At 41.6% G+C, this 19,409-nt stretch overlaps 1 protein-coding gene and 1 non-coding gene across 5 annotated transcripts; both read left to right on the top strand.

Annotated features, from left to right (window-relative positions):
* The first annotated feature begins 1,793 nt into the window (after positions 1-1,793).
* Positions 1,794-18,059, top strand: LOC112250362 (histone-binding protein N1/N2). 4 transcript variants are annotated; one of them, XM_024420447.2, is made up of 15 exons: positions 1,795-1,985; positions 3,408-3,452; positions 3,611-3,724; positions 8,313-8,393; positions 8,720-8,838; positions 9,190-9,561; positions 9,909-9,949; positions 13,068-13,135; positions 13,238-13,311; positions 13,527-13,715; positions 14,201-14,370; positions 16,652-16,756; positions 16,891-16,968; positions 17,418-17,543; positions 17,874-18,059. In XM_024420447.2, the coding sequence occupies exons 1-15, from the start codon at positions 1,927-1,929 to the stop codon at positions 17,910-17,912; spliced, it is 1,680 nt and encodes a 559-aa protein (XP_024276215.2). In that variant the 5' UTR covers positions 1,795-1,926; the 3' UTR covers positions 17,913-18,059. The 4 variants fall into 4 exon arrangements, with proteins under 4 accessions (XP_024276231.2, XP_024276215.2, XP_024276223.2 ...); XM_024420455.2 differs by having other exon boundaries at positions 9,238-9,561; XM_024420463.2 differs by lacking the exon at positions 17,418-17,543 and having other exon boundaries at positions 1,794-1,985.
* On the top strand, positions 13,965-14,098 carry LOC112261842. The gene has a single exon (XR_002955228.1). It is a non-coding gene; the product is annotated as a small nucleolar RNA SNORA16B/SNORA16A family (small nucleolar RNA).
* Positions 18,060-19,409: the final 1,350 nt, after the last annotated feature.

The following is a 19,409-nucleotide window of genomic DNA, read 5'->3' on the forward strand; positions in this document are numbered from 1 at the left end:
AATACTTTTAAGATCAATTGGATAAAACAATTCCTAAGAAGACCCACTTCTATGTGGAATTGTATTCCTCATCATGTCTTCTCTACTTTTGGTGGCCTTAACTTCATGTTGGTTTGCAATTATAATATTGGCAAAGTTCCAGTGAAACTTTCTGCTTTTCATCAGCAGGTTTTCTTGTCATGGTCCTTAATTTATAAGCATAATTTTTCTCCACACAGATATTATATATGGAATAATTGAGATATATTGTATAAAAAATACTTTGTTTTTAGAATATTGGTTCTGAATTACTATCCTATTGGTGAGACAACTGGTAAATGCAGAGGGTCTTTTACTCAGTTATAAGGAATTTGTATCACTTTACAAGGTCCCTGTAGCACCTACAGATTTTGCAATTGTTTTAGATGCCATTCCCTCAGGTTTTGCTTTATTATTCAGGAATGTGTCAAGACCTGACCCTCAGAGCCTACCTTCCGTTGACCCTGTTGACTCATCAGTAGGAAAGATTTGTTTCTCTTTTGGTCCATTCAACAACAGAGCGATATGAACCTTGTTTCAGCAGGATGTTGTATCTATCTATGCCTTAGTGAGATGGATTTATTTATAATATCTGTTGGAAAAGAAGTTTGGATGTTGGTTCACACATACCTACTTGTTAACAAAATGAAGGAAGTTTCCTTTAAATTATTCATAAATATTATCCTGCCAACCAACCACAATATGAAGAATTTTAAGGTAAAACATTAACTCAAATTGCTCCTTTTGTAATGACCACCCAGAAACAGTGTTGCATCTTTTTTGGCATTGTATTCATGTAAGAAAACTGTGGCAAGGCATCAGTAGATTTATAATTGAACACATTTATGAAGATCTTAAACTATTGTGGAGAGATGCACTGCTTGGATTCTTGACCTATGATAGAAATAAGATGAAACATTTTTATGTAATTAATTTAATTATTCTTTTGGCCAAATTTCATATTCACAAATGTAAATTTACAAAAAAACAAAAACAAATGTTCTTAACTTACAAAAAGAAATTGAACTATATTTTAAGACAATTAAATACTCTACTAACAAAAAAGCTGTTAGAATTATAAGTGTATGTATGTCCCTTAAGGTCCTTGTGTAATGTGATATTGTACCCCCTAGCCCAATTGTCCATAGTATATTATTCATATATACTTATGTTTCCACATGTACTTCCTGTATTGATTTGTTGTTAATAAAAAATAAAAGGTTTTCCCCTACTCCGCAAGGGCCGCGTCTTTTTGGAGCGATGGGTAACGATGCTTCGAGGGTGACTTTTCGATGTGTTTAGAGGGTCCCTGGTTCAAGCGAGGAGAGGGACGGAAGCAATACTTTTACAAAGTCTGACCCCATAACCTACACCACCCCTCTACCTTTCTGCATGCCCCCCCAGGGGGAAGTCCCATACAGGGGAAGAAATTCACCCGTTTTAAACAAAGTCCTCTACATGCAATGGATTGATTTCATGTTTTTTTATTAACAGTTGAACGGCATTCTTTCAGATCATTTAAGAACGTTACATTCGCAGGTAGCCTAGTGGTTAGAGCTTTGGGCCAGTAAACCGAAAGGTTGCTAGATCGAATGCCCGAGCTTACAAGGTAAAAATCTGTCGTTATGCCCCTGAACAAGGCAGTTAACCCACTGTTCATAGGAAGTCATTGTAAATAAGAATTTGTTCTTAACTGACTTGCCTGGTTAAATTAAGAAAATAAAAATTGTATCATGTTACTTTCCCTTTAATATTTTCTCCCGCGTTTAATCAAGTTGAAAGTTCAACGGAAGTGTGCACGGTGTCAGCAAACGCGCCAACAAAGAATAGTGTCAGTGAAATAAAGAACCTGACATTTTCCTAGAAAATCTGTTCATTCAGCTAGCTACACAGTTTACACTACGTTGTATGCGGAGTCAGTCACGTAACATGACAGAGGAAACAGCAGTTGCTTCAAGCTCAGGAAGGTGAGACATTTTGTAGGACATTTGTTTGTGTGCCTTCGCCTATCCCTCTGGTGTGTTAGCTAGAAGCTAGCTCACTTGTGTTTTGATAACTACCAACAGTATCTAGCTAATCACCAGTGTCTTTAAGCCGTTGTGTACTAGCTAGTTAGCCGAAACTTGTTCATGTTCCCATTCAATAAACAATGCAATATAGCAAGCTAACAATACGTTCCGCTCCAACACCCAACCAGCTACTTAAGGTGCGTTCGTAAATTCGCTCTAGCTATACTCTAATTTCGGAACAGTTTCGTCAGTGCCAGACAGAGCGCAGAATAACTGATGAATTTACGAACGCACAACACCCGTTGAATATAGCCGGTGTCAGTAAACGTCGTCAAAGCTTAATTAAATTGCTGCCAGCAACACAGTTAGTCGCCAACACTCGGGATAACATGGAACCAGCTCTGCTAGGGTGAGTAAGAAGGTCAGTGAGCCAACGTTAGCTTGACTGCCTTTTGAGGTCAGAACGCTCGGATCAACTCTTACTCCTCGGCTAGAGCGTCTAGTGTGCGCTCCAATAGCGAAATACTGAATTTTACGAACGGACATGACAATGCTCTGAATTTACGAACGCCCACAGCGCACTCCAGATTGACTTTACGAACACACCCTTAGTTAGCCCAATTGATGCTATTCGTGGGTGGTTAACCGTAGCCTTCTAATTGTCGTTAACTGCGTTACACTATCCTCTAGCTAACGGTACCGATTATTTGCTAGCTTCCGCGAATTGAACGTGACGATCTGTTGCACTTGCTAGCTAATGTTAATTTTATACGCCAAGGTAGCTAGATAGAGCTAACTAGTTAGCCCAAAATTGTTAGCTAATTGGCTGCGTTGCTAATTGGCTAGTGAAACTAGCTAGCAAAGCATGAAGCAATTCGCCTACTTCCTGGTACTCAAGAAATGCACGTGCTTGCTGGCGTGACATAGCTATGATGCTAACTAGAAATATTTTTCCAAAGCTTTCTATAGCTGAACAACGAACGCCACTTTTTTTTTTTTTGCTATCCGGCTCACCAGTTCAATTCAACGTTATTGTCAAGACACACCAGTGTCAACTTGCAAAACGTGTTTTTTTCTAACACTAACGTTACCTGGATGGCTCCTATCTCCTAGAAGCAACACTTCCGTTCGAAACAGGATAGAATAATAGTCACTGGCATACTGAGATTACCGGGGGGGCGGGGTGTCTGACTAAATTAATAAAGTTATGTTGCTCGAAGTTACGTTACCACTCCTGCACTTGGAGGTTTAACCCTAGCCTCATGACCTCTGCAAAAACTATTTAGCGTTCACAATAATGTTAATGTACCTAAACGTACTTGACTCGACAATATTTTGTAGCCTTTATTCTATAATTGACTGCATGTGTCACTGTTTCAGCATGGATGAAAAGCCTGGGTCATCAAGTGCTATGGCAGCAGACAGGTGAGGAACTGTGCTTTTTGATTTTGCTGGTTTGAATTTATACAGCTTTTATGATAAGGTTCCTCTTGTACCTTTTTTAGTCTCAACTCCACACTGATTTATCATGCAATAGGTTTGTTTGAGTGAAGTACAAAATATGAATTGTGTCTGTACCACAGCTCTGTCGACGTGATGGCGGAGGCAAAGAAGCTGATCGGCGCAGGGAACAGGCACCTGGTGATGGGAGATGTCGTTTCTGCAGTCCATGTGTTCCAGGAGGCTTGTGGCATGCTGTGAGTACTGAGAACAAATGGCTTGGACCAGGGGTTTGTGGGTCTGAGGAAAGAATGCCTTTGCAGAAAATTATTTTAGAAATCTGTCATTTTACATGACTGCAGACATTACAATCTATATGTTTTGTTTTTATACCACGCAACTTATCAACATGACAAGCTCCTCCTGACATTTGCATACTGAGATCAATAAATTACCCATGCCTTAAGTGTAGCCAATAGCATGGGCCAATTAAGAGTGGATACACTGTTAGGCCTATAATATGAGGAAGAAATTATAGTCTACCAACTTTCCAGTGGAACTCACCGGTTCAAACAGATTTTTCCCTCAAATGTATTTTGAAATATTGCCAAACAGCTTCTAGCCGCTGCCTGCTGTTCATTGAGTTGTGGCTGTTTTATATTTCCCACGCAGGCTGCCTAATTGCTGTAGACTAGGCCTATGTGCTCATGATGTGACCGCACAATCTACAGCAATTTTTAAAAATAAGCTATTGATCCTCAGTGTCTCTTATGCTGGTGTAGTATTTTCAATTATTTAATTTATTAATAGACAGGTGTAGCCTAATTATATCATTTTGCAAATGTATTTCAATTTATCTCCAGCACCCCTTTCTGCAACATTGTTTTCTTCCATGTTTACAATGAAGGCCAAATAAGTTAATCAACACTTATTAATTCAATCAATTGTGGTCAGTAACCCCATATGAGGTTATTGTGTAGGTAGGCCTAGTGTTAAAATAATCAGCAAGTAGCCTAGCCTACAATTACGAGAATTAATTCAGTAAGTCAATGAAGCGTGGTTTCAGTAATATTGTTATTGAAACGATGTAGGTCTTTTTGAACAATGCAAACGTATCAAATTACTTGAAGAGCTTATGTACAAATGTTTATTTGCATCAGTAGGCTAACTGACTGAAAAGTATCAATGTTCAGGGAAGCTCATCAGGTAGGCTATAGACTAGAGGTTGACCGATTGAATCGGAATGGCTGCTTAATTAGGGCCGATTTCAAGTTTTCATAACTATCGGAAATCTGTATTTTTGTACGCCTATTTATATATTTTTTTACACCTTTTATTTAACTAGGCAAGTCCAGTTAAGAACACATTATTATTTTCAATGACTGCCTAGGAACGGTGGGTTAACTGCCTCGTTCAGGGGCAGAACGACAGATTTTCACCTTGTCAGCTCGTGGGATCCAATCTTGCAACCTTACAGTTAACTAGCCCAACGCAATAACGACCTGCCCCTCTCTCGTTGCACTCCACAAGGAGACGGCCTGTTACGCGAATGCAGTAAGCCAAGGTAAGTTGCTAGCTAGCATTAAACTTATCTTATAAAAAAAAATCATAATCACTAGTTAACTACACATTGTTGATATTATCTAGCGTGTCCTGCGTTGCATATAATCTGACTGAGCATACAAGTATCTGACTGAGAGGTGGTACGCAGAAGCAGGCGTGTAAACATTAATTCAAACAGCACTTTCATGCATTTTGCCAGCAGCTCTTTGTTGTGCGTCAAGCATTGCGCTGTTTATGACTACAAGCCTATCAACTCCCAGATGAGGCTGGTGTAACTGAAGTGAAATGGCTTGCTAGTTAGCTCGCGCTAATAGCGTTTCAAACGTCACTCGCTCTGAGCCTTCTAGTAGTTGTTCCCCTTGCTCTGCATGGGTAACGCTGCTTCGATGGTGTCTGTTGTCGTTGTGTTGCTGGTTCGAGCCCAGGAAAGAGCGAGGAGAGGGACGGAAGCTATACTGTTACACTGGCAATACTAAAGTGCCTATAAGAACATCTAATAGTCAAAGGTTAATGAAATACAAATGGTATAGAGGGAAATAGTCCTATAATAACTACAACCTAAAACTTCTTACCTGGGAATATTGAAGACTCATGTTAAAAGGAACCACCAGCTTTCATATGTTCTCATGTTCTGAGCAAGGAACTGAAACGTTAGCTTTCTTACATGGCACATATTGCACTTTTACTTTCTTCTCCCAACACTTTGTTTTTGCATTATTTAAACCAAATTGAATGTTTCATTATTTACTTGAGGCTAAATTGATTTTATTGATGTATTCTATTAAGTTAAAATAAGTGTTCATTCAGTATTGTTGTAATTGTCATTATTACAAATACATTTTAAAAATTGTCCGGTATCGGCTTTTTTGGTCCTCCAATAATCGGTATCGGCGTTGAAAAATCATAATCGATTGACGTCTACTATAGACCTAGTGTGTGTGTGGAGAAGATATGCATTGCTTTCAATCGCTAGAATCAAATTTATTTATATAGCCCTTCTGATATCTCAAAGTGCTGTACAGAAACCCAGCCTAAAACCCCAAACAGCAAGCAAGACAGGTGTAGAAGCACGGTGGCCAGGAAAAACTCCCTAGAAGGGCCGAAGCCTGGTTCCTCTCTAGGTTATGAGGGGTGGCCAGCCCTCTTCTGGCTGTGTCGGGTGGCGATTATAACAGAACATGGCCAAGATGTTCATAAATGACCAGCATGGCCAAATAATAATAATCACAGTAGTTGTCGAGGGTGCAACAGGTCAGCACCTCAGGAGTAACTGTTAGTTGGCTTTTCATAGCCGATCATTGAGAGTATCGCTACCGCTCCTGCTGTCTCTAGAGTTGAAAACAGCAGGTCTGGGACAGGTAGCACGTCCGGTGAACAGGTCAGGGTTCCATAGCCGCTGGCAGAACAGTTGAAACTGGAGCAGCAGCACGGCCAGGTGGACTGGGGACAGCAAGGAGTCATCAGGCCAGGTAGTCCTGAGGCATGGTCCTAGGGCTGAGGTCCTCTTGAGAGATAAAGAGAAAGAAAGAAAATTAGAGAGAGCATACTTAAATTCACACAGGACACCGGATAAGACAGGAGAAATACTCCAGATATAACAGACTGACCCTAGCCCCCCGACAAACTACTGCAGCATAAATACTGGAGGCCGAGACAGGAGGGGTATAATCATAAGAATAATGAGAATCATCAGAATAATGATCATGAGCTCTCACCTTCAATTTATCTAATGTTTTCCAGCCTAATTATAACAATATTGAAAGAAATTCAGTGGGGTAAAACATCTGACATTGATGCTGGTCTCAAAGCAGCGCAATGATGCTGTCCCAATCAAACCGGTGCTGGAATTATTAGTTGACCACACATGGCAGTTGCGTTACATTTATTATAACCAGTGGTATTCTTTTAGCTGCCAGAGCATTATTATTAAGCCATCATTCTGAATGAAACTTCTATAAAATCATTTTAGAATATAGGCTATATACAATTCATCATGCATGATTGCCTACACATACTGTGACTAATCCTAAAACACAATTAGGCCTACCTTATTATAAATCGGGCCTTCACTGTCAGTTGATAACTTCATGTTGTACAGATGAAATGCCCATGCTGCATATGCATGCCAACTATTTGATCACAATCAGTTTCATGGTGTTAGGTTCTACATTTTCAGAGTAAATAACTCATGGACCCTAGACCCTTAACCAAGTTTAATTCTTCCCAAAGGGCCGTTACAGCTGTAGTTCAGACAAAGACATGTTCTCACCATCATATATATATATTTATATATATATTTATATATATATATATATTTATTAATTACACCCCCCCACTTTGGAAACTCCTCTCTAATCCTTACATCTTATGACTCGGCAGCAAGTAACAGGATAATAAACCATTATTTCTCCTTTCAGGGGATCTGACTTGACCTCAACCCCTCCTTCGCCTTATCCACAGATGTCCATCCATTTCCCCTATAGCAATCCTGTGACCACCTCCTGTCCACCCAACACATTCCAAAGCCATCTGTCTTTCTACAGAGACCCATTACCTTCTGACATAAAACCCAGTCTTTTTCACTTCTTATATACGGTCTGATCTGTCATGTCTTTGATCTCTCAATGGTCAAAGTTTACCCCGACTCCCAACAATGGGAATATGCGTTTCGACCTTCTTGAATGAAGTAAGGGTGGCTAATCAGCTGAACTCATCCACTTTTTACAGCAGATGGAGTTAATCACAGCCACATCATGATGGAGGAAAAAATGCAATATTTCAGCACAATCATCCTAAATTGTCATAATAAATTAGTGTTTCTGGTATAACAGTAGCCTGACACGATCACGCTATTATATTTGGTTTGTTATGTAGGATACTAATTCATCATGAAGTGATCTTGTGAGATACGGCTCCATTCTGAGACGTGGCGGAGCATCGCTCCGCTGTCCACCGGCAGCACTACACCACTGATTATAACGGTTGAATAACTTTGTGAGTTTAACGTAACCACATCTCTATGAACTAAGTGGCACATTCAGTTGACTATAATTTATTTACACCATTGCAGCAGTGCCAAAGATTTGGGCCTGACCCAACATTATTCGGTGATAAAGCCCTCAAAAGCCAGGTCCTGGTGAAGTCCATGCTTGGATTGACTGGATTTGTAATGCTATGAGGGTCATGTATTGATTGTGGATTTCTGATATTACAAGGAGCATTTAATTTATTCTTTACCTGACCTCAACCAGTACTGCTAATCTGACAGCTCTTGTCCTTCAGGGCTGCGAGGTATGGGGACACTGCAGATGAGTGTGGAGAGGCCTTCTTTCTGTGTGGGAAGTCTCTACTGGAGCTTGCCAGGTAAGTGGAAGAATGATACTGTTACTGTATGGGTCTTTTTTGACACATTTTCTAGTTACATTTTAGCAGACATTATCCAAACTGACTGGAAGAACTGTTGAGAATGAGTGACTTGTGTATTCACTATACATGGGGTATGTCCGGGTTTGGCTGGTGTAGGCCGTTATTGTAAATAATAATTTGTTCTTAACCTTTTTATTTAACTAGGCAAGTCAGTTATTAAAACAATTGTGGCCCATGTGGGATTCAAACCCACAAGCCTTCTGTTGCCAGCACCACACTCTGCGTTATGAATATTTGAATTAAATGGCTGTGTGGTGTTTCAGGGTGGAGAACACTGTCCTAGGTAATGCTCTTGAGGGAGTCCCTGAGGAGTCCTCTGAGGAGGAAGGAGAGGGAGAGAAGCCAGACAACTCAAAGATTGAGAGTGCTGACAACTTGGAAGGTGAGGAGTAGCCCATCTTCACCTGACCATCACTGTTTATGGCTGCTTGTCACGTAACTCCTAGCTAACTAGGCCAATTGACTTGTGCTGGAGCAAAAACTAACAATTGTTAATTTTTTTTCATTGGCATTAGTAGGTGTCTTCAACATGATATCAAGTATTTACATGCCCCCTGTCAATGGGCTTATCTGACATGGGAAGAGGGAATGACCCAGTCAGCTCTGTTCAGTGAGGGGGGGGAAAAGGCTGGTTCATGCTATGGTCACAGATTGAGCATTTATTTTGACATGCACTCTTTTTGGGGAGAATGATTTAACATAAGTTTTCATGCCCCATGTATCTCTGGTGTAGACAAAACAAGGGATGAGCTAAGAATGCAGGTTTATGATGTGACGGCAGAGAAAAAAACTGATGGGGAGGATGGCAAAGCTGAGCCAAAGGAGGAAGGGAAGAGTGAATCTGAGGCAGTGGCAGAGGGGGAGAAAGAAACCATGGAAACAGAAGCAAAGGCAGAGGACGCTGCCAAGCCTCCTGCCAAGAACGGGCGTGATGAGAAGTCTAAGCCTCCTGTGGATGGGGTGGAGGAGACTCTTTTTGCTCCTGAAGATGAAGCTAGAAAAGATAAGGAGGCTGGGCAAGAGGAAGCTCTGAAGGAGATTGGCGTGAAGGCTTCTGAAGAGAGGAATGGAGAGGAGGCTGCGGAGGAGAAGATGGAGGAAGAGGGTGAAGTTAAACTTATGTCCTGTGTAGGAATCTGTTCGGGTGCACCAAGTGGATTGGGACTAAAATACCATAAGAATGGCTGTTAAACAAATAGTTGTTGAACCTGCAGTAGGGCTGTAAAGGGATTGTAAACTCAAGTCTCACTTATCTTGCTAATGGAAGTTTAAGCTGCACTGTTGGGAATGGCCGCTGTCACATTATTACTGGAATCACAAGCTCTTCCTCTTCCACTTGTCTTTCCTAGTGAACTATAAAACTCTGGTTTTGTACAGTTGGTCTTTGGTTTTCCTGAAGTGTAGGACTGCTGCAGTTTAGGCTTACTGTATTCTCTTGGCCTCCACTCTTAGATGATGACGACGATGAAGGGGAAGGCACTGGTGAAGACAAAGTAAGTTATCCTTTAACCTCACTAGGGGGTGAGGCCAGGGGGTTGGCTAGCATCCCACCTGGCCAACATCCAGTGAAATTGCAGAGCACCAAAAACAGAAATACTCATAAAAATTCATTAAACTTACAAGTGTTATACATGGGTTTAAAGAAACTTCTTGTTAATCCAACCACTGTCAGATTTCAAAAAGGCTTTATGGCGAAAGCATACCGTGCGATTATCTGAGAACAAAGCCCAGCAGCCAAATCATTACAAACAGTAACAAGCCAAGTAGAGGAGTTACACAATTCAGAAATAGTGATACAATTAATCACTTGCCTATGATCTTCATATGTTTGCACTCAAGACTCTGATTTACTCAAATGTTCATTTTGTTCGATAATGTCCCTGTTTATATCCAAAAACCTCTGTTTTGTTCAATAATCCACTGTCTCAAACAACATCTGGTGACATTGCAGAGCGTGAAACTCAACAAAACAGAAATTATCATAATACACATAAAAGGTACAAATGTTATACACCGGCTTAAAGATAAACTTCTTGTTAATCCAACCGCTGTGTCAGATTTCAAAAAGGCTTTACGGTGAAAGCAAACCATACGATTATCTGAGAACAGCGCCCAGCAGACAAATCATTACAAACAGTTAGCAGCCAAGAAGAGGAGTAACAAAAGTCAGAAATGGCGATTAAAATGTACAGTGCCTTGCGAAAGTATTCGGCCCCCTTGAACTTTGCCACCTTTTGCCACATTTCAGGCTTCAAACATAAAGATATAAAACTGTATTTTTTTGTGAAGAATCAACAACAAGTGGGAGACAATCATGAAGTGGAACGACATTTATTGGATATTTCAAACTTTTTTAACAAATCAAAAACTGAAAAATTGGGCGTGCAAAATTATTCAGCCCCCTTAAGTTAATACTTTGTAGTGCCACCTTTTGCTGCGATTACAGCTGTAAGTCGCTTGGGGTATGTCTCTATCAGTTTTGCACATTGAGAGACTGAAATTGTTTCCCATTCCTCCTTGCAAAACAGCTCGAGCTCAGTGAGGTTGGATGGAGAGCATTTGTGAACAGCAGTTTTCAGTTCTTTCCACAGATTCTCGATTGGATTCAGGTCTGGACTTTGACTTGGCCATTCTAACACCTGGATATGTTTATGTTTATGTTTTTTGAACCATTCCATTGTAGATTTTGCTTTATGTTTTGGATCATTGTCTTGTTGGAAGACAAATCTCCGTCCCAGTCTCAGGTCTTTTGCAGACTCCATCAGGTTTTCTTCCAGAATGGTCCTGTATTTGGCTCCATCCATCTTCCCATCAATTTTAACCATCTTCCCTGTCCCTGCTGAAGAAAAGCAGGCCCAAACCATGATGCTGCCACCACCATGTTTGACAGTGGGGATGGTGTGGCCAGGGCGATAAGCTGTGTTGCTTTTACGCCAAACATAACGTTTTGCATTGTTGCCAAAAAATTCAATTTTGGTTTCATCTGACCAGAGCACCTTCTTCCACATGTTTGGTGTGTCTCCCAGGTGGCTTGTGGCAAACTTTAAACAACACTTTTTATGGATATCTTTAAGAAATGGCTTTCTTCTTGCCACTCTTCCATAAAGGCCAGATTTGTGCAATATACGACTGATTGTTGTCCTATGGACAGAGTCTCCCACCTCAGCTGTAGATCTCTGCAGTTCATCCAGAGTGATCATGGGCCTCTTGGCTGCATCTCTGATCAGTCTTCTCCTTGTATGAGCTGAAAGTTTAGAGGGACGGCCAGGTCTTGGTAGATTTGCAGTGGTCTGATACTCTTTCAATATTATCGCTTGCACAGTGCTCCTTGGGATGTTAAAAGCTTGGGAAATCTTTTTGTATCCAAATCTGGCTTTAAACTTCTTCACAACAGTATCTCGGACCTGCCTGGTGTGTTCCTTGTTCTTCATGATGCTCTCTGCGCTTTTAACGGACCTCTGAGACTATCACAGTGCAGGTGCATTTATACGGAGACTTGATTACACACAGGTGGATTGTATTTATCATCATTAGTCATTTAGGTCAACATTGGATCATTCAGAGATCCTCACTGAACTTCTGGAGAGAGTTTGCTGCACTGAAAGTAAAGGGGCTGAATAATTTTGCACGCCCAATTTTTCAGTTTTGATTTGTTTAAAAAAGTTTGAAATATCCAATAAATGTCGTTCCACTTCATGATTGTGTCCCACTTGTTGATTCTTCACAAAAAAATACAGTTTTATATCTTTATGTTTGAAGCCTGAAATGTGGCAAAAGGTCGCAAAGTTCAAGGGGGCCGAATACTTTCGCAAGGCACTGTATCACTTATCTTTGCTCTTCATATGGTTGCACTCCGAAGACTCCGTGTTACGCAATAAATGTTTGTTGTTCGATAATGTCCCTGTTTATGTCCAAAAACCTCAGTTTTGTTCAGCAATCCTTTGGAACAAAGCGCAGTCACAGACAGAATTAAAAATCAAAGTACCGTAAGTTCATAGAAACATGTCAAATGATGTTTTGTCATAAATAATCAATATTTCAACTGGACGAAAGTTTCGTCAATAGAAAAGGAGAAACGCGTAAGGCGCGCTCCCGATCGTGCGATGGACTCATGTCTGGAAATGTCCACTGTCCTCTCATTGAAAGAGCTGTATCGCCCTCATTTTTCAGAGTAAAAGCCCGAAACGATGCCTAAAGACTGGCCACGTGTAGAGGAAGCCATGGAGATCGTAAACTGGGTCTTAAGTCTTTGTATGGTGGATAGGCTTTCAATGGAAAAACCGCCTTTCAAAATAATAGTACTTCCTGGATGGATTTTCCTCAGGTTTTCACCTGCCATATCAGTTCTGTTAAACACAGACATTATTTTAACAGTTTTGATAACTTAAGTGTTTTTTCTATCCAAATCTACCAATTATATGCATATCCTAGCTTCTGGGCCAGAGTAGCAGGCAGTTTACTTTAAGCATACTTTTCATCCAAAATTCCAAATGCTGCCCCCTACCCTAGTGAAGTTAAACAATGTCTCTTTGTCACAATGTACTTATTTTGTATGAAAATATTTCACGAACATCTAACCTTTTTTTGTTTGCTTCTTCCCATCTCTTGTAGGAGGAGGAAGTGGGTAACCTGCAGCTGGCTTGGGAAATGCTGGAGGTCGCTAAGGTCATCTACAAAAGGTAAACGCTCCCTGTAGAAAGCTACCATGAAACTTTGTTTTGGGTGTACATTATTCCAATGGACTACCTTTCACCTGTTTCCCTCTCTCCTTATACAAACAGAAAGGAGAACAAGGAGGACCAGTTGATGGCTGCTCAGGCCTATCTGAAGCTGGGAGAAGTTGGAGCAGAATCTGGTATGATCTTCATTTGCTGTCTCTTGCACGTTTTATTTTTTGCTCAATGCAAAATGTTTTGCTACGGCTTGCCCTACTGAAAACGCACGTAGTTAATGTTGACTTTATACATCCCATTTCTGATCACCTTGCCCTTACCCCTCCCTCAGGTGTTAGACCCTTGCACCACACACTACAGATGTTTGTTTCATATTCACGTGCCTTCCCTCTTCTAGGTAACTACCCTGCAGCTGTGGAGGACTTCCAGGACTGCCTGTCCTTGCAGCTGAAGCACTTGCCCCCCCACAGCCGCCTGGTGGCCGAGACCCACTACCAACTGGGCATGACCTACTGCATCACTGGCCAATACAGCCAGGCCATCCAGCACTACAGCAGCTCAGTCAAAGTCATTGAGAGCCGCCTGGGTAAGGTGGATAAATAAAATGATACATGCCACGTATCTATGCATTTTAGTATTTGAACCTCCAACCTAGCCGTCGCTAGCGCCATGTTACCAATTTGGCCTTACAGGATGGATGGTGGGAGTGGGGTCTAGGGGACTCCCCTCTGACCTTCTCCAATGGGTTTTAAGGAGGAGAGAGAGAGAGAGAGAGAGAGAGAGAGAGAACGTGACGAGTATGCAACTGAGATTTTCCCTAAGTTTTAAGGAACTAACTGGCCCTCATCGAAGCCGATTTGGCATACTCTCAGCGGCGTCGGTCAACAAAGGAGCTAAAAGCGTCTTTTACCGATGACCACTGTTTAGATCTCTTGTAGCTTATCAGCGACAGTTTGGGAAAGAATATCAACTTTTTGCACTTGATTCGAAACTACCTGCAATCACTACTGCACTAGGTATGACTTGTCAACCTCTGACCTGTCACTTACAAACATTGTTTCTGGTTTCTAGCCATGCTCCAGGAGGTGATAGACAAGGCAGAAGGTGAAGACGGAGCCAAAGAGAAGACTGAGCTGGAGGAGCTGAAGCAGCTGCTGCCTGACGTCGCTGAGAAGGTAGAGGATGCCAAGGAGAGCCAGAGTATGGCAGGATCAGCCTCTGTGGCCATACAGCAGACATTGGTGAGTCCCTGTGGGATACTGGCTCGTCTCAGGGTTGTGTTTATTTGTCACCAAACAGACTGAAACTGGCAGGAACTTGTCCAGTAAATGCTCTTTTTAACCCTCCTGTTGTGTTCGTTTCATGTTAACTTCTTACGTCTCAAATCCCCTTAACGGGGTCGATATAACAACAGCCAGTGAAAGTGCAGGGCGCCAAATTCAAACATCTCATAATTAATATTCCTCAAACATATACAAGTATTTTACACCATTTTAAAGAAACTTAGTGTCCGATTTTCCAAAAGGCTTTACCACGAAAGCACACCAAACGATTGTTAGGTCAGCACCTAGTCACAGAAAAACACCGCCATTTTTCCAGCCAAAGAGAGAAAATGAATCACTAACCTTTGGTCTTCATCAGATGACACTCATAGGACTTCATGTTACACAATGCATGTGTGTTTTGTTCGATAAAGTTCATATTTATATCCAAAAATCTCAGTTTACATTGGCGCGTTATGTTCAGTGATGTTTTTCTTCCAAAACATCTGGTGATTTTGCAGAGAGCCACCTCAATTTACAGAAATACTCATAATAAACATTGATGAAAGATACAAGTGTTATGCATGGCATTATATAGATCCATTTCTCCTTAATGCAACCGCTGTGTCAGATTTCCAAAAAACTTCAAAAAAAGCACACCACGCAATAATCTGAGTACAGCGCTCAGACACAAAAACAAGCCATGTTGTGGCGTAAACAGAAGTCAGAAATAGCATTATAAATATTCACTTACCTTTGATCTTCATCAGAATGCACTCCCAGGAATCCCAGTTCCACAATAAATGTTTGTTTTGTCCAAATACCTCCCTTTTGTTCGTATTTAGTTCACAAATCCAAATTCATGAGGCGGCAGCACTAGGTCCAGACAAAGTCAAAAAGTTCCATTACAGTTCGTAGAAACATGTCAAACGATGTATAGAATCAATCTTTAGGGTGTTTTAACATATCTTCAGTAATGTTTCAACCAGAGAATTCCTTTGTCTTTAGAAATGCAATGGAATGCAGCGAACTCTCACGGGCGCGCGTGTGACTGAGCTCATGGCACTCGTGCCAGACACCTGGTTGAAACAGCTCTCATTCTCTCCCCCTTCACAGTAGAAGCCTCAAACAAGGTTCTAAAGGCTGTTGACATCCAGGGGAAGCCTTAGGAAGTGCAATTTGACCCCATAGACACTGTGCATTCGATAGGGAATGACTTGAAAAACTACAAACCCCTGGTTGGATTTTTTTTCTCAGGTTTTTGCCTGCCATATGAGTTCTGTTAGACATCATTCAAACAGTTTTAGAAATGTCAGTGTTTTCTATTCAAATCTACTAATAATATGCATATCTTAGCTTCTGGGCCTGAGTAGCAGGCAGTTTACTCTGGGCACCTTATTCATCCAAGCTACTCAATACTGCCCCCCCCAACCATAAATTAACGAATTCTGTGTTCTCGGTCCAAAATGACCACCCCATTATAGCTGATTCTAAATCCATAATAATACATGTTATCACCTGATGTTGTGTCAGATCTTTTTTATCAACTTAAGTTGTTGTGATCGTTAAGTTTTGAACTTCTATTTGCTATTTATGGCCTGTAGGCCTCATTGACCTGAGCTCACAACTTGTTTTTGAGATAATAATAAAAAAGCAGTGTGGATTATTTTCACTAACATACTCAGATGAACCCTTGCTATTTATCACAGGCTACTTTGTGTCAAAGTTTGACAAGGACTCTCGAACACACATTGCATGTAGGGGTCTGAAAGAGGAAGTGTCCATCTGATGAATGGGAATGTGCCTGAACTCAATGTTATACTATAATTGTAGTCTCACCCATTCATTTCTAATGACCGGGAACACCACAGGTGTACAAAAGTTAAATAAAACACCCAAAATGTAATGAAAATCATCCAAATGTATTTTGTGTGTTCATATGCCCCTGTGTGGACAAAGTCATTGACACTTATGACAATCAGATTAAATTAACTACATTTTTCAGAGAACTTGTAAATCGGTCCAATTTGACCACACAGCAGGAGGGTTAATTTACTGTTGTAAAGTGTTTTGATACGTGTTCTAATGAATGACTTAGTATAGCAGGTCTACTAAATGTTTATCACCAAGCAAGGAACAAGTTCAGTCCACTTCTCAATTGCTAATGAGAAGTTGACATGACGATTTAGCCAGCTTGTTTATGCCATTGATCTGTGGATGTACTGTCTTTCTTCTACTGATCATGTCTGATCTCTTCCAGGCTGGAGCTTCTACTTTGTCAGCATTCCCATCCTCTTCCTCATCAGCGTTTGCAGAAAATGGTGGACCTTCATCTTCCTGTTCATCAGCATTTGGAACCAGTCAGGTAACTACAGTCTGTACATTTTTTTTTCTTGCACCTGGAATGAAACCTAGTGCTAATTCAAACAAATTACTTGGATGTCATTAACTTCAGTAAGCAGCGGCTCTCATGACCAATTCCCTTGCCCTGTGTTTTAGATTTCTGTCAGATCGGCAGCCGATTGCGCATCTTCCTCCAAATCTGCATCAGACATTTCCCACCTGGTCAGGAAAAAGGTGAGATCCCTCCCCACCACCGCTGCGTACTACTACACCCAATCCCAGCCTAACAGGTGGCGAGGCTGCTCATACCCTGGTCTATACATCATGCTGTACATTACTGTGCTCTGCTTGTAGTAGACTCCTCCTTTGTCTAATCTGTTCATGCCCCCATTCCTAGTATGCTCATGTTGCATGAATTTCTTCCTTGCTCTTAGTTGCGAGGGTGACTTCTCTTTTTAATGGTGTTTAACTACTTTGCTTTCCATTCCAATCTCCCCTTTTGTGGTTGAGCGTTATGCATGTTTAGTACATGTTTTGATCGGGCTTGAATTCTGATGGCTGTGTGTGTATAGTTGTGATTGTGTAGCGGTGACTTTTGGCTTTTGTGATTGTGTGGGTAATGTTAGAGTAGATTGTGAGGGAGGTCATGTTGAGAAGTGACTTTGGTTTGTATTCCTGAACAGAGGAAAACTGAGGAGAGCCCCGTAAAGGACACTGATGCTAAAAAGACCAAGCAGGAAACTACAGTTAATGGCAGCGGCGATTCCGGCTCTGGCAGTAATGGAGTCCAGGAGAAAGGGGCACAGGAGGCGAGTTGATAGGTTTATAACTCATTCTCAGAAGGGTTAGGTGCAGCAGAGGAAGTTGCTATTGGTGGCATCATGTGAAAGGGGGACCCCCACCTTGAACTGTCCTTTTTAAACATTTGAACAGACTGGAGTGCTATGACATATTTGACCAAGACTCATACAGGGGGTTTAAGTTCTCAAACTGATTAATCTCTACCGTGTTAATGGACCCCTGATAAGAATGGCAGGTTTGTATATGTGGATTAAAGCAGAGTCCAGGCATTTAACATTCTGATCTACGTCTGCTGTCAGATTGGATGACACTTTCCCCCCCGTTATTTATTTGTATAGCCCGGCAAGCTGTCCGCCTCTGTGGAATCCTCGGTGTGAAGTAACTTCCTCTCCCTGATCTTCCAGCCAGCAGAGCAGGCCTGCCCCTTACGCCCATTTACACTTTTGTTTCTGTAAATATGACAATTTTTCACATTTGTTTGTCTAGTTTTTGTATACTTGTTGTAATAAAAGTTCATTAGAGTATTTGCAAATGTGAATCACTTGTCTTTGGAATTAATTCCACTTTTGCCACAGCTAATGGAGATGAGGCATCTTTTGTCTCATCTCCACTAGCTGTGCTGTTTGGCTGCGGCATCACTGTAGGGCTCAAAGGGATTCCTCAGGCAGTCCTCAGGCTAACAAGCTGATGCAGACACCCAAATATGAGAATGTTATCCATGGAATGGTTGCCCACCTTAAAGACAATATTTAACTGGGGCAATATGTGTGAGAGGTTTACCAGACTAGTGAGAGCCATGGCATGGGGACACTGGACCCCCCCTCTTGGCCAGGTTCCTTGGGTTAAATGCGAGAGGCATTCAGTTGTACAACTAACTAGGTGTTCCCTGACCTAGACCTAGTGCCTCCTCCCATGGAGGAGCCTCTTTTTTTTTTTTTTGGACCATCCCACTCCAGGAAACACTGCTCCCTGCTGGCTAGTGGTAGATGCACAGAATCAGAACTATGTCCTTGCCAGGTGAGAGCCCACCAAAATAAATCTGAGGGGCGGGGGGAAAGGAGCTCTGTATGAAACAGTCAACCAAGTACGACTCTTAAGTAGGTACTGGCCCATTGCTAAAAATGAAGTCGCCATAAGTGATGGAGTAGCTTGCTGTGGAAGTGCAGCAGTGGAATACTGAGTCCCCACACCTGTGAGGCAACAGGGAGGGAAGAGTCACTGCCTGCCTGAAAGACAGATCTACTGTCTTACTAGTAGACAGGTTTTTAGAAATGTTTGCAAATAAAAACCTTATTTACATAAGTATTTAGACCCTCTTGCTATGAGACTCAAAATTGAGATCAGGTGCATCCTGTTTCCATTGATAATCCTTGATGTTTCTAAAGCTTGACTGGAGTCCAATCAATAGAATTTACCACAGGTGGACATGCTTTGGAAAGGCACACACCTGTCTATTTAAGGTCACACAGTTGACCATGCATGTCAGAGCAAAAACCAAGCCATGAGGTAAAGTAATTGTCCGTAGCCCTCTGAGACAGGATTGTGTCGAGGCACCGATCTGGGGAAGGGTACCAACAAATGTCTGCAGCTTCGAAGGTCCCCAAGAACACTTAAATGGAAGAAGTTTGGCACAACTAAAACTCTTCCAAGACCTATCCACCTGGCCAAACTTAGCAATCGGGGGAGAAGGGCCTTGGTCAGGGAGGTGACAAAGAACCTGATGGTCACTCTGACAGAGCTCTAGAGTTCCTCTGTGGAGATGGGAGAACCTTCCAGAAGGACAACCAAGAGACAAATACCTTTGCTCACCTTTCTAGTCTTTTGGCTGTAGCCAATCAAAGGCTTCCTTCTACCTGAGGGGACATCCAACCCTT

Source organism: Oncorhynchus tshawytscha, linkage group LG01, assembly GCF_018296145.1.
Source record: "Oncorhynchus tshawytscha isolate Ot180627B linkage group LG01, Otsh_v2.0, whole genome shotgun sequence".
NCBI lineage: Eukaryota > Metazoa > Chordata > Actinopteri > Salmoniformes > Salmonidae > Oncorhynchus > Oncorhynchus tshawytscha.